Source organism: Lepidochelys kempii, chromosome 9 (assembly GCF_965140265.1).
Source record: "Lepidochelys kempii isolate rLepKem1 chromosome 9, rLepKem1.hap2, whole genome shotgun sequence".
NCBI classification, from domain to species: Eukaryota; Metazoa; Chordata; order Testudines; family Cheloniidae; genus Lepidochelys; species Lepidochelys kempii.
The window spans coordinates 89,389,893-89,405,037 of record NC_133264.1 but is presented as its reverse complement, the minus strand read 5'-3'; the positions used below and the strand labels follow the sequence as shown (position 1 = coordinate 89,405,037).

General features: G+C 44.3%; 1 protein-coding gene across 6 annotated transcripts in view; it reads right to left on the bottom strand.

Moving 5' to 3' along the window:
* Positions 1-15,145, bottom strand: part of TMEM255A (transmembrane protein 255A) — a 58,939-nt gene that overhangs the window by 27,910 nt on the left and 15,884 nt on the right. For 5 of the 6 annotated variants that reach the window (XR_012160987.1, XR_012160988.1, XM_073361313.1 and 2 more), the window contains exon 3: positions 13,079-13,141. The exons of the other annotated variant lie outside the window; for it this stretch is intronic. Coding sequence is in view for 3 of the 5 variants with exons in the window: in XM_073361313.1 (XP_073217414.1) it covers positions 13,079-13,141 (63 nt within the window). In the remaining 2 variants the exon portion in view is untranslated. The remainder of the gene's footprint in view (positions 1-13,078; positions 13,142-15,145) is intronic. 6 annotated transcript variants of the gene reach the window in all.

The following is a 15,145-nucleotide window of genomic DNA, read 5'->3' as shown; positions in this document are numbered from 1 at the left end:
GTGCCTGATTCTCCTCGCAAACCAGCTCTACACCCGTGTGACACCACTGCCTTCAGCAGAGTTCTCACTTAGGTCCGATCCTGCCACCAAATCCACAGAAAGACCCTTATCACCATGGCGACTCCCTCTGAAGTCAGCAGAGCTCTACGCAGGCACAAGTCTGCCTGCAAGGATCCAATTGTAAGATCAGTGCCTAGCTCCTGACTGCAAGTATAAGACAAGAGCGAGGCCCATTGAGAAATGACAAATTGTTTTACTGCCTGGTATTCAGTAGAGCTGAGTGAAGGATTAACGACAGGATTCCAGGCCACCCAGCTTTAGACTTTGCTACACCACAAGCCAGACTCATTGAAAGATTCACTGAGAGTTGCCAACCTTTTGAGCAAGCTCAGAGCTGATTTCTGGGCAAGTGCCAAATCCCAAGCCAAATTCCTGGTTTCCCTTGATTTTGAGCTGAAACTCGACCCTTGCAAATGAATTTTGCTTTAATTTTCCAGTTCCATTTGGAGCCCAACTATCACAGTTAAAGTCAGGAGGTCTGGATCCACACGAGCTGGATCTCCATGAAGCTAGACCATGGTGTTTTGCAAGGCTCCAACTTTCAGGAACAAGAAAACAGGGAGACGTGCAGTCAGTGCGAGTTCCTCTCTAGACAGGATCTGGCCAACTGTGTATTGCACCCTGCCCACACGGGGACAAAGCCCTGAGGCCAGAGGGTTGATACTTCATCCCAGTGGCCATCCAGGTTGGATGGCAGAACCGTAGCACCGTGTGTCCCCACGAAAACGTGTCCATGTCTCAGGAGGTTGATTCACTGAGCTGCATCATCAAGTACTCTAGGATTGAACATCTCCCTCCGCTTGAGAGGAAAGGGCTCAGGTTACCCAGCCCTCCCCTCCAACTTGCTGTGGGGAGGAGTTTCTTGCCTCCCTCTTCTGGCAGCTGTTCTTTCGCCCACTCTCTTTCTTCCTCTACTGGGGGGAGGGCTAATCTCACTTGTGGGATTTCTCCCCCACATTCAACATCAGGCAAATAGTCCCATCTCCAATGTGGAGAAGAACTGCACAGTGACAGATGCAGCTGTCCACACACACACAGTGGGAGAGCTGGCTGGCTACCAGCCCAATCCCAGCAAGGGCTGCGGTGCCTCCAGGCTGGCCCCTTGGTCCCTTGAAGGCAGTGACTTGGCTGCAGCAGCTGAGCATGAGACTTCTAAATTATATTATGTAACAACAACAAACCCAAAAAGCCAGGAAATTCACTGTTGACAATGATCTGCTGCGGGGGAAAATAATGGGTTTGTGCCCTTTTTTCGCACTTCTTCCCAATGTCTAAATAAAAGACCTTGTTCTGCCTGTCTTCTACATGAGAAACTCAGGGCTCCTCTACCGTGTTTCTCCTGGAAGTCTCCATGGACAACTGGAGAATGGGTAGAATGAGGACATTACTAGTGACAGTGAAAGCAGAGCCAAGGAGAAAGGATATTCAGTCAGGCTGTGGGTTTTTTTTCCTTTTTGCTACCACCCGTTTCACTCAGACACCTGACAGACTTTTAGGAGAAAAACTCTCTTGGCTAACAAGTCATCCCCCCTCCACACTTTCAATTAGGGGCTGAGGAGCACATTCTAGCTCTCTGGTCCTCCATGGAAGCCTGCAGCCCTAAAAAGGGTGGTCAAGACGGGCTAATCTGCATATTGCGAAGGGTTTATTTATTAAATAGCAGAATTAAAAATGTTTAAAATACAACAAAGAAATGGGGCACGGGGGGGGGAGGGGGAGAAGGGCCAGACACCCAATCTACCCTGCTTTAAAGATTATCTTTAAGGGTATGTCTGTCTTCTCTGGGGAAAAAAAAAAGAAAGAAAAGAAAAAAGCAAGGTGTATTCTTAACTCACATTAGCGAACTCAGGTTAAAAGAGCAGCAGACACAGCAGCTAAGCCATGATCAGCTCAAGTTCAACCCCACGCTCTCCTACAGGCTTTAGCCAGTGCTGCGAGCCCAAGTTAAAAGCCAAGCTGCTGTGTTATTCTTACTGCTATTTTAACCATGTTAGGTAACCTGAATTAAGAACACTCCTCCCCCTCTTCCCAGCGAAGACATGCCCTAAGGAAGGGCTGGCCTTCTGTTGAAGGGGCTAAGAACGAATGCCATGCCTGCTCTTCCTAATGAACTGTCTTGGTTGGATATTGCGGCCCGAACCTGCCTGCCAAAGTGCCTATAGAAAACAATTGTTTGATCATCCCCTTGCCAAAATCCACTTGACTTGGCTAATAAGCATGGGGAGGGGAGAGAGCGCCTTGCTATAATATGAATCCTTCCAAGCCTTTTCTGCCCTCCTTTCCACTTGGTTTCACTTTCCTGCATTCCAGGAGAATGAGTCTTCCCTTTGGAAAGGTTGCTGGTGTATTCCACACACTTCTCTGCCACAGGCTTGAAATACTGCGATTTTCTTTCTCTCTAAATTATCCTTGTCTCTTCAGAAGCCAGTTCAGTGTGTGTTGAGAGATGGGGAGGCGGGGAGGCACATCTATATGTGAAGGACTAAAAGCTGTTCGTTTTGTCAAGGTTTTGTTTTCACCCTTAAGAAAAGGCAGCCCTGTAGCCGGATTTATGGGCTACTTCAGAAGACACCGCTTGGGGGGAACTGGCATATTTCCCCTGCAGAACAGAGAAATGCTCTAACGGTTGTTTCCTATGCTTTTTCCATTCTCTGATGTTGAGGAAATCGGTCACTCGTTTACTGGCAGGAATGGAAAGTTGCTGTTGCCCATGTGAATGGGCTGCTTTGGTAGAAGGTAGAATAGGGGTAGCATGGCATTGCCAACACTTGCAAATTTACTGCAAGTTTTTTGGTATTGGGTGTTTGTCTTGAAGTCCCAGCTCCTGGAGTCACATGACTACTTAAGACTCTCAAAATGTAAGTTTCTAACCTGCCTCGTTATGGAGAGCAACTGAAAAATGTGAACCCCGGTCCTCAAAAACTAGAAGCCCCAAAACAACCCCAAATTATTATCTTTAAAATCTCATGATTTTTAAGCCAGCCTCACTATTTTCAGCCAGAAATCCCTCCCCTGTGAGAGAAAAAGTCGTTTTACAGAGCTGGGATCATATATCCACCTCATTACTGACTTGATCATATCCAGTTTGCTGCTACGGAGGAACTGAGGAGGTTAGCAGGAAGCTTAAGGAAGTCCTGAGATCAGGTTACTGCCTGCCAAAGTTACCTGGAAAAGGCTGGCGTATTTCTTTATCTGAAACACTTCCTGCTGTGTCTGTCACAGCTCCACAAAACCAGCTTAGCCACTGAGGTGCCTCTCAGGGAGAGCAGAAAAATGCTAAGGGCCCGACAGGAAAGTGCTCATGCAAGAGAGACAGCACCGGAGGGGGGTTTCTTTAGCCTTCTGTGATCAAGAGACAAATCAGCATCAGTCCCAGAGGTCTCCTTCCCATGTGAGGCAGGGATCAGCACAGAAAGCAGGAAAATCCAGGTTGGGGACTGGACGTATTTGAGCCTGTCAGAGTGAATGAGGACAAAGAACCCAGAATATGCCCTGTCTTGACCAAGCCACAGAATAGCACTTGTCAGTGAGGGTATTCACGAGGATCCAGTTACTTTAAATAACTTAAAAAGTAGAGGGCAAAGGCAACTGGTTGCTGGGAGCAAGCAAGACAATCAGACAATCTCCTCTATTGCCAGGCTAGTGATGCAAGTACACAAATGTTCCTCTAAGCAGGCTGCATTATCAAAGTGATGATGGGAAGCTGGACAAATAAATATACACATTCACATGGAGGATGTTCACAAGTAGGGAGTGGCACATAGCCCATTTGCTTGCAGGGACACAAGTTCTCCAGAACTTGACTGGGGAAATTGACTGGGATAGCTATAGTGGAGTAATTACTGCAGAATAAAGTCACTTTTATTCCAGAATAGATTGTCTACACAGGGGAGTGGTACCAGCATAACTATAGCAGAATAATTATTCCGCTATAGCTATGCCGGTCAATTTCGCAGTGTAGATAAACCCTTAGAAAAACCTTGCAGGTTGGCCAAATGTGCAATTGAGGCAGCTTAATGCAAGCCTGAAATCTCCGTAAGAGGAACATTAGCAAGGCTTGGAGCTGTTACTGGCTTAGGCTGTTAACTCACATTGAAATGACTCAAGCAGATCTGAAAGGAAAGTGGTCCAGAAGGCGGGAGATAAGGAGAGTAATGGGGAGCAGAGGCAACATGGGATGGAAAAGACAGGAAGGAGAGGGAAAAAGGAAGAGGAGGAGAATGAGAGAATAGAAAGGGAGTGAGGGGAAGAAGTGGAGGGAGAGGAGAAGAGAGGCTGGGGCTGTAAGAGGGAATGACACCGAGACAACATACGGTTACATTTCTTCTACAGGGAGTGCATCAGAGAGACGCTCTCCCCAGGAAATGCTCTCCACACTTTCCCCATGAAAGCCAGAAGGTGGATTCTCTCACAGTGGCTCTCAGGATGAACCATGGCCAGGTCCTCAGTGACAGGCCCCAAAGTGCCAAGCAAGACATCGCACTGTGCAAACACTACATTGGTGTTTTTAGCAATCTGCACTGGCTGCCCAGCTGGAGTCTGAGATGTAGCTGGTGGCCTACACAAAGCTATGTGTAGCTGCAGGTTGACGTTAGCAATTATCTAGGACAGCAGATTTAGGGCAGTGGAAGGGAGAGAAGGAAGATGGCACCTGCACAATTAGGTCAGTCAATTGTTTATTTTCTCCCTTCTTTAAAAGAACTTTCGAAATGGAGCATAATGCCTGAGACTCTCTCTTGTCCCATAGCTAATAAACATGTCTGTTGGCAGCGTGCTAGCAGCATACTGTAGTGTTAATCTGAATAAGCCACCGTGATTACTGAAGGGTTCCTTCTGCAAATATGTACTGAGTGTCTCTCTGACTCCCAGCGGAACTACAGCGAGTAATAGATGTTTGCAGGATCAGGTCCTAAGTTAGTAAACCGTTGTATTTTATTAGCCTCTCATGTAAACATTACAGAGTTTCATCTCTTCTGGTAGGAGTTCCACGGCCACTGCACAATCATAGTTAAAATAGGTACCCTGATCCAATTACAAGTTTTTATCTGGCAAGCGTAACTGACTACAGTTCCTGTGCATACAGACACAGGAAGGTATCTTCATGGCAATTTAATTTCTATTCTGATACTGGAGAAGCTACCCAGGATATGACTATAGAAGCACCATTAGCAGTTCTACAATGAAGGTTGTGCTGAGTTCTAGTCTATGCAGGGAAGAAAGCCCTTCTATTTGCCGTGACAAATATGTACTCTACACTATAATATGTGGGAACAAGGGGAAGAGAGGCAATGGGTCAAATGCTTTTCCTCATTGTTGAACAATTCTGCCGGAGGCTTTTACCAAGCTAATGCACCGCAGCAGGTCATGGAGAAAACAGTATTTTTAAACCCTCACCCAGGCCCTAAACAATTCAGTGAATATTATGTTAACATGCAACATACGAACCATCCTTGTAAAACCAGGGGTGTCTGACAGGAATAAAGGGCCAGGAGTGGACACACTCAAAACACAGACAGGAACTGTGTTCCAAGCACTAGCTGCTGCCATGGCAAAGTTGCATTCACCAGCCAACCTAAGGTCATGGTGTGGTCCTTGCTGGGGTCACAGATACCTTTTTGGACAGGCCCCAAGGGCGATGTCCTGATCAGGTAACAAACCAGGCCTAGTTTACAGGTGAACATGAGATCGACCTCGCTACACTGCTTAGGGTACTGAAAAATGTTACACCTATATTGCCATAGTTAGGTCAAACTAACCCCCAGCGTAGATGCAGCCAGGTCGATGGAAGGATTCTTTTCTTCCGTCAACATAGCTGCCGTGAGTTGGAGAGATGGATTAACTACATCGACGGGAAAAACCCCGTCCATCGATGTAGGAAGCGTCGAGGCTGCTGCTGTAGCATAGACGTGCCCTGATAGGCTGCTCAGGGCTTCGAAAAAATGCAACAAAGCCAACTTCAAGTCACTCTCTTATTTTATAGGCAGCCCCATAAAGAATGCAGGGCAGGCGTAATCTGAGAATGCAGGGCAGGCGTGGTTACTCAGCCAGCGCCTGAATATCCTAGTGCTGCAGCACCATGAGCCAGCTGCAAGCAGCAGACAACCCTGCTGGGGGAATGACCACATCACAAGGGAACGTGTTGCTGTTGCAACAAATGTGGATTGCAATAAACATGGGTTGGGCTAAGTGAAACAAACACCTTCATACCACATCAGACACACAGGGTCGGGTTCTCTGCTACAAGCTAGCTCTGCAACATTTGCTATGCACCTACTGCGGCAGGACATCTTGTTAAGGTGTGTGAGCCACTTTCATGTATGGGACTATCCCTGTGCTCTGCAGTGAACAGAGCACTCACAAAATGGAGGGCTGGACAGCACTGGCTAGCACTAGGATCAGCGATGGCAGGTGCTTCTCCAGCTTTGCAAACTCACATTGGCCCTGGCCAGCAGCAACCTTATTCCTGGACTTCTCCTGCAGGGGCGGCCAACCAATGTTCCCTCTAATTTTTGACAGGCCATGTGCACAAAAAATTTCTTCTGCGCAAATTGTTGTGCTTCTGTGCAAATTTTTGTGCGTGTGGTGTTTTGCCGTGCGCGCGGGGTTTAGGATCCGTGTGCGCGCGGACACGCGGACAGCTTAGAGGGAACAGTGCGGCCAACCGTGCCAAACTGTATTACTGGTTGTGATGAATGTGGAGGTGCTCGACAATGAACATTCATCTGCACTCCCAAAATGCGCAGGATTTCTGAGCGTAGGATGGCCACTCACGCATTCCTGGAATACTAGACATTCCAGTACTTCCAGAGACGGCGTGACCCCCACCCCACCTGTGTGACCTCACATAGTGCATGCAAGGTCATCACGCTAACGGGGATGGAGCAGCGCGCTCTTCGAAAAGGCATCCAATCCTGGACAAAACCACGTTTGGTTTTGTCTCAGTACTGGATGGGGGACAAATCACCCAAAAAGAGAGGGCTGTCTTGTTTAAAATTGGATGAGTGGCCTCCGGTTTGTTGGAATGTCAGAGAGAGCAGACAGTTTAATCACACAGACGGCAAGCCACTATGGCTGAAGGCGTCTAGCTGCCAAACAACGGAGCAACCATCCCTGGAGTAGTATCTTAGGCCTGGTCTACACTGCAGGGTTAGGCTGACCTAAGCTGCCTGGCATCGACCTTGCTGTGGAAGTGTCTTCACTTAAATTTGGCTCCTGCCGACTTAAGTGCTTCCCTCTGCCGATATAGTAACTCCACCTCCTCGTGCGGTTGATGTAATTAGGTCGATGTGGTGTCATTTTAGACACTGCGTTGCTTACATCGACTGTTACTGGCTTTCAGGAGCCATCTCACTATACCCCATGCTGAGAACACAATCAATACAAGCCCGTGTGGTTAGGACACACACTGTTGACACAAGGAGCCAAGTGTGTGCACACGCAAGCGATTTAATAATTGCAGAAGCTGGTATGCCAATGTAAGTTAGATCGACATAATTTTGTGGTGTACACATGGCCTTAGATGCTCTGGCTGGGCCACTGGGAAAACCAGTCTGAAGCTAAGGGAAGTCTTCACACCTGGGCCCTGTAACAAAAGCTGTTGAGCAATAGAATAATTGGATTCATCCACAGCCAAGGCAGGTGGGGCTTTGAGAAAAGGGTGTTCCCTGAAGGGAAAAACGTAGTCCAGGAGACAGTGACACACACTGACTCTCTGGAATCAAATCAATGACCAGGCTGGGGCCCACAACTCCTGGGCTTCCTCAAGTCATGAGCGTTACAGGACCAGAGCAAGCCCAGTTTAAGAAGGAACCCATCTAACGTACCTAGTAGTGAAGTGTAAGATTGGGTGACTAAACATGCATGCCAGCTGTTTGCTGTTTTGAAATCCTTTTCTTTAATGCTTTTTTCCATTCTCTAAGAAACCTGCTTGTTTTATGAAGGCTGTCAATCATATTTCCCAAGGGAAGAAATGCAGGTGTCTAGTCAGGCCTGCATGGCAATAAGTGGGTGGTACCAGCGGGGTGTCGTACCCAGATTCCAGTCTAACAGTGGGAAATTCTCCTCCCCGAGACAGATAAGGGCATGAGGCCAACCACCTGGGTACACTCAGAAACACCAGCAACCCCATAACTGTGACACAAATTTTGCAGCACAGAGAGAGATCCACATTATAGTTCTGACTAAACCAGTCTCTACAAGTCAGGAGTGGTGGCAGTAACTTCCTTTGTACTCTTGAGTGAGGAAATGGGCCAAACCGACTAGCATCCTTTGGAGAGGATCACGTCCTAGAGGCTGGGTTCAGTTTTGCATTTAGTTTGAAGGAAGACTTCTAAGCAATGAGTGGGATTCACAAACTGCTATAGTTCCTACAGAGCAGTGGCTTCCAAATTGCTCTAAGGACCAATTTTTGGTGGTCTGCAAAGAGCTGGCTGTTCCCACAAAGCTAACCCTCTTTGTGTCATACACTCAATCACGTTAAAAAGACAGCATAGGATACTTTAAATGCCTTTCCGCAGCTTAGTTTTCAGTGTAAGCGATTATTGTAATTGCCACGGGGCTGCGACACAGTTGTGGATGGGAGGGGAGTTGTGCATGAGACAGTCCTCCTGTGAAGAGATGGTCTACAGTATGCTACGAAAAAGTGTGAGAACCTGCTCGCCAGCCCCAGCAGCATGAGAGCATCCTGGAAAAGGCTTAAAGTGAATGTTCGGCAAGGTCCATGTTAGCCAAGGCACAAACCTCTATATCAGAGCTGGGATACTGAACTAATAGTTTCTCTTCTCATTTTAGCGGATATTAGGGGAACGTTGATGTATCTTGTTTCCCTGTCATTTACAGCTTCTCATATCTGTGGTTTGGATCCTTTTGTTACTGGATGAAAAATAAATCTCATTTTATGCTACCCCGTTGGAGAGGTGCTTGAAAATAAAGCCATAAGGAATAAAGAGCGTGATCGACCCCACCCTCAGATACACTGCATTAAAATACTTTTGCGTATGAAGCCTGAGAAGTTGATCATGTTTCAATTACAATCTGCCGCCCCACTTCCACCACCTACATTACTCAGTGACACTTCTCTATAAATATCTGATGGACATTTCACCTATCTTTTTTTTTTTTTCTCCTCTAAAGCATACCATTGTTTCCAGAAGGTTTTTCGGTTTTAATCACTCTTGGGCTGTCTGTTGGATTGGCATTCCCACTAGCCCCCCATATAAATCATGCCACATCATTTGGCTTTAAAATAAATATTTAATCTGATTTTAGATTGATTGATAAATACAGTAAGGCCAAAAAAGAATTGTGCATCACCCCTCAGAAAAGTGACTTATTAAAAATGATTTCAAATACAGTATGATATGAGCACAGGAAAGACATGGGGCTTGATCGTACAGCGTTCTGAGTACCCTGGCTCAGTCCAACAAAGTACTCAAACATGCGCTTAACTTTAAGCACTTGAGTATTCCACTGAGTTTAAGGGGACAGTGCACATGCTTAAAGTTAAGCCTGTGCTTAAATATTTTCCTGGATTGGGCCAGAGTGCTCCCATGTGCTAATTTTTGCTTCTTAAAGACAGCCCAAAAGGGTTGTTTACATTTTTCTTTCTTGCTTGTTTTTTTTACCTTATAAATATCAGGGCTGACAACACTGGTTTCCCTTGGTTTTGCTGGAGGACTTGCTGGGGTTCTCCAAGGATGTACATTGTTATCTCTCAAACCTCAGCTGACAGGATGGGAGAGGGAAGATGTTCATTCTTTAACAAAGGCTTCCTTTCTCCAAAGCATTAGTCAGGCATTGGAGTTAAATGGATATAAGCAAAAGGAAAACATAATTTTGAAAAGCCTGATTAAAAATACCTTCCCTGCCCAACTTTCCCCTCTCATTGCTCTTGTGATATCATTTCACTATTTCTCCAAATACTGCAGTCTTTCAGGCTTCATAGGACCTGAATTTACAAGCAAGAAGTAACTTTTTGTGAAAATAATTATTTCAGGCCTTTCCTATATGACAAACAAGAAGGAAGAAAAAAAAAAGGCAGGGCACAAGCTCATTTCCCCCCTTTTTTGCAGGTGTCACCTGAGGTGCATAAAGTGCTTTGATATGTTGGAATATGAGGTGCTACAGGGAAATCTCTTGGCCATTACCCTGGTACCCTGCTTTCCTGAACATTAAGGGAGGAGGAGGAGGAAGATGGCAGGGAGTTAACGTGTAGGTAGGTACAGTTATGTTGCGAATAGGTACAGTTATGGGCTCAGGAAGTTCCCACGTAAATACAGTTCTGTTCCAAGTTCCATCCTGACCTCTGACACCTTTTCACTTGCTCAAAACTTAAACTTTCTCAAAACCGCTCCTGTGGGGCTCATGTCTTCCATGCTTCAACTTAGCTTACTTTTTTTTTTTTTTTTTAAATTTCAAGAAGTTCAGTACGGCAGATTGGAGTTATTCAGTGAAAGGAGTGGTCATTTCCCAAACATTCCTCAGATAAGCTGCATGCACACTGCTAACAACAGAAGAAACAACAGTGTTTCAAGTTCTGAGCATGGCAAGTGTGGAACATTCATGACAAACTTCTCTACGTTTTATCATGCATAATCACTCCTCATGCAAATCTAAACAGCGAAGGCAAAAATGAGTTACACCCAGCAAGGGACATAAAAGGGACTAAGACGACATTCTATAAATATATTCAGATAAAAAGGAAGACAAGGAAAGTGTAGGTCCTCTAGTTAGCAAGGAAAGACTGCTAATAACTGATGACATCATGGAGGCTGAGGTGTTTAATGCTTATTTTGCTTCAGTCTTCACTAAAAAGGTAAATTGTGACCAAATACATAGCACAATTAATATTAACAACAGAGGGGAAGGAATACAAGTCAAAGTAGGGAAAGAACAGGTTAAAAATATTTAGATAAGTTAGATGTATTCAAGTTGGCAGGACCTGATGAAATTCACCCTAGGGTACATAAGGAACTAGCTGAAGCAATCTCAGAACCGTTAGTGATTATCTTTGAGAACTCATGGAGGATGGATGAAGTCCCAGAGAAGGGCAAGTCATACCTATCTTTAAAAAGGGGAACAAACAGGACACAGGAAATTACAGACCAGTCAGCCTAACTGGAAAGATGCTGGAACAAATTATTATAAAATCAATGTGTAAGCACCTAGAGGATAATAGGGTTATTAGTAATAACCAACATGGATTTGTCAAGAACTAATCATTACAAACCAACCTAATTTTCTTCGTTGACTGGGTTACTGGCCTAGTGGATAGGGGGATAACTGCAGACATCCTATAGCTTGATTTTACTAAAGCTTTTGACATAGTTTCACTTGACATTCTCATAGGCAAACTAGGGAAATGGGTACTAGACAAAATTACTATAAGGTGAGTGCACAAGTGTTTGAAAGACCATACTCAAAGAGTACTTATCAATGGTTTACTGCCAAACTGGGAGGGTGTATCAAGTGGGCTCCTGCAGCGATCAAGTCCTGGGTCTTGTACTATTCAATATTTTCATTAAGGACTTGGATAATGGAGTGGAAAATACACGTATAAAATCTGCGGGTGACACCAAGCTGGGAGGGGTTGCAATCACTTTGGAGAACAGGATGAGAATTCAAAATGACCTTGACAAATTAAAGAACTGGTTTGAAATCAACAGGATGAAATTCAATAAGGACAAGTGTGTAGTATTTTATTTGGGAAGGAAAAACAAACAAATGTACAGCCACAAAATGGGGAATAACTGGCTAGGCAGTAATAGTGCTGAAAAGGATGGGGGGGGTTATAGTGGGTAACAAACTAAATATGAGTCAACAATGTGATTCAGTTGAAAAGACGGCTAATATTCTGGCGTCCTGTAACAGGGTTGGCTGCCTCCTGAGCTGCCCCTTGTGGCCAGAGGTCAGTCTGCAGTGCCCTGCCCTTTCTCCTCTTTCTTCAGTCCCCGGGTAATTCAAAGAATCCCCTCAAGGGGTCCCATTTATTTAGTCTCTAAGTGCACACTGGCCCTCCAGGCCCTCCCCTAGTTCAGTCTTTCTCTCCCGGTTGTCCAAAATAACACAAAGTCTTTGAAAACAGAACTCAAACTCTCACAGGCTTCATCCCAGTTTCAGCTGGGCACAGCCCTTCCTCTCTGAGGGTCGGTCGGTCTGTCTGCTTCCCAGTACCTCCTGCCTGGAGTTTGCCCTTTTCCACAAAAAGAAAAGGAGTACTTGTGGCACCTTAGAGCCTAACCAATTTATTTGAAGCTTTCGTGAGCTACAGCTCACTTCATCGGATGTGTTAGTCTCTAAGGTGCCACAAGTACTCCTTTTCTTTTTGCGAATACAGAGTAACACGGCTGTTACTCTGAAACCCTTCTCCACAGGCTTTCGCAGCTGATGTCTTCCACTTGGTGACTCAGGGCCCTGCAGGAGCCTTCGACTACTCCCTTAAGTGTCTAAAGGCGTAGCTGCAGTTTCCTAAGCTTCTCCCCCTTCGCTGCAACTTCCTGATCCTTTTATACTGGAATCACCTGATTCCACTCACCTGGCTCATTCTGTAAAGACTTAGGCCCAGGCTCTCCAGTCCATGGACAAGCCACCCTGTTAATACATGTAACAGGAGTGTCATATGTAAGGCACCAGCAGAGCAGAAGTTTTGCCTAAGGAAGGACTGTGGGTTCCAGACTTAAAGAGTATTTTCGGGTTGTCAGTAATACCATTGTGCTGGCTCTTTTTATTCAGGGTTTTTGGGCCAGATCCTCAGCTGGTAAGGTCAGGGCAGCTCTAATGACCTTAATGGAGCTACAGTGAATTACAGCAGTGGAATAGCTGGCCCTTTAAACTTAACTACAAATGAGACAAAGACATGGAAGTTCATTCGTTACTGTTCAACAAGTCTACAAAAATGTAAGGCTGACAAAGGCGGTACTTTAGTGCTAGGCAAACACATTCTAGCACTTTAAAAAGAAGGTTTATTACTATTGTTTTGGTAATTTTTAAAATAAATTAGCTATACAGATACTGAACTTACCATTTGTCTTTTGTTTTCTATCAAGTTTGATCCAATTATTCCAAGAAATGACCCAAAACCAAGCTGAAAAGCAACATATTGCAAATGTTTACATATGGAAGATACCCACCATAGTTAGCATACACACAGAGTAGGGTTAGACCCAGAAGCAACAAAAAAATGTATTTCAAACATTTAACCTTTCCTCTTTTTACAAGAGGCCCAAATTTAAAATCTCATGCAGCTGAAGACAACAAATGCTGGAATCATGTTCGTGGTGTGATGCCTCTAATTCTTCCTACCTGAATTGCTGAGTACACAATTTACACGGCAATAAAAATTACCTCAAGTATATAAAAATTAAAAAAAATATAGAAACGTGAAAAATATAAAAACTAAAAATAAAAAATTAAAAATTAAAAAAACATTGGAAAACGGATGCAAGATGAGGATTTGTATTGCTGGTCTTCTTGGAAAAAAGTTGGCCCATGCACGCCCCCTCCAGCAAACATTTACGCACGCAAATAACTTTATGTATGTGGAGCAGACCCATGGAAATCAACGGGACAATGCAATAAATGTTTGCAAGACCTGGGCCTAAGACTGTGCCAAGGATCACCAAAATCTTAAATTAAACAATGAGATTGTTAGTCATTAGAAGTAAATTTTTGTATTTATTGCACTGACATTCATACTAGCACTCATTTAACTTCTTCCATTCCTGCCTCATTTAAAGGGGTGTCACGAGATGCTTTTGAGGACAATTAACAATAATCCTAAAGCAAACTATTAGAAAATAATCTCACTGCCCTTAGTCAGCATAATGTCTCAGTACAATAGACCCTGCTGTGCCTGTTTTATATAGTTTGTTTATTAACCTAATGATTGAATGCTATTGATCCTCTTATTAAATCTGAAAACCCAATTGATCAGCTGCTGTAGGTTTTGAGGATTTTGGTCTAGATGCTGGTAGCAGCTACCCAAGAAATAAAACAGGGAAGAGTGTCCCTGAATGACCACATTAGAATGATTCAAGGAACAGAGACAAGTAGCTTGTGATCCACATTTGGGTTCTGGAAAAGGAAAATTTGTTTTCTACAACCTATATTAATCGAAACGTCCATGAAATTTAGCCAACACAAAGTGAATGAAAACAGACGTTTGGATTTAAGTCCTTCCCTGCTTTGTTTGCAACCCAAATACTTCAGTATTATTGTGTAATGCAAAAGAAGCAGAAAGTGAAACTGACTGGTCTATTTTCATTGTCCAAACTGAGCAAAAAGGAGTCAAACAGCAAAACTCACAAATATCAAATTACACTTTTCAAATTATTTCAACATAGGAATCTACAGCACTATTAGCAATAAAGCCATAGACAGCACTTTTCACCTGACAGCGTTTAAGCAGCCGGGCAAGGTGGTTTAGCAGGTATCTAGAGCAGATATTTAAGAAAACTTGCATGTGTCTGTACACAATTGATCTGACATACATTTAAAGAGAAATGTGCACTTGGCTGTAGAGAATAGCCACAGACCAAAAGGTGAAATGCAATAATAACTGAAATGGAAAAGTATGAATGAAACTTGTGCAGATGCAGCAGTAACAGTGTCCATGGGTCTGTCCACCCAGTATAGCAGGGGTAGACAGAAAAATACTGTATTGGTATTTACCAGACTTCATTCGTCACCAAAGGGAAAGAGAACTCAGTGAGCCTGAGTTGTCATGTTATACACCGGTGGCTACATTCAGAGAGGAAAAGAACAAAACAACCAAAGCTGTGTTAGTACTGTAAGAAAGAGATGGCATTTAGGGTGGCATTGGAATCTGCTGTCACACCAAAAGAGTACATAGCTTCCCGGAATGGCCTTTTACACTTACATTTGGATGTAATATGAAGACATCTCAGTAAGCATTGTGTGGCCTCCACAAAAACAGTCACATTTCCAAACCCAGCTGTCTTACAGATCAAGTCTCATGATATTTGGTGGTGCTTTTTCTTTTTAAACTCCCAGCTCCTGGACTCGTGTGATTACACGAGAATTTCAGCTTGCCTTTAAACCAAACAAAAAGGTTTCTAGCCCTCAGTTG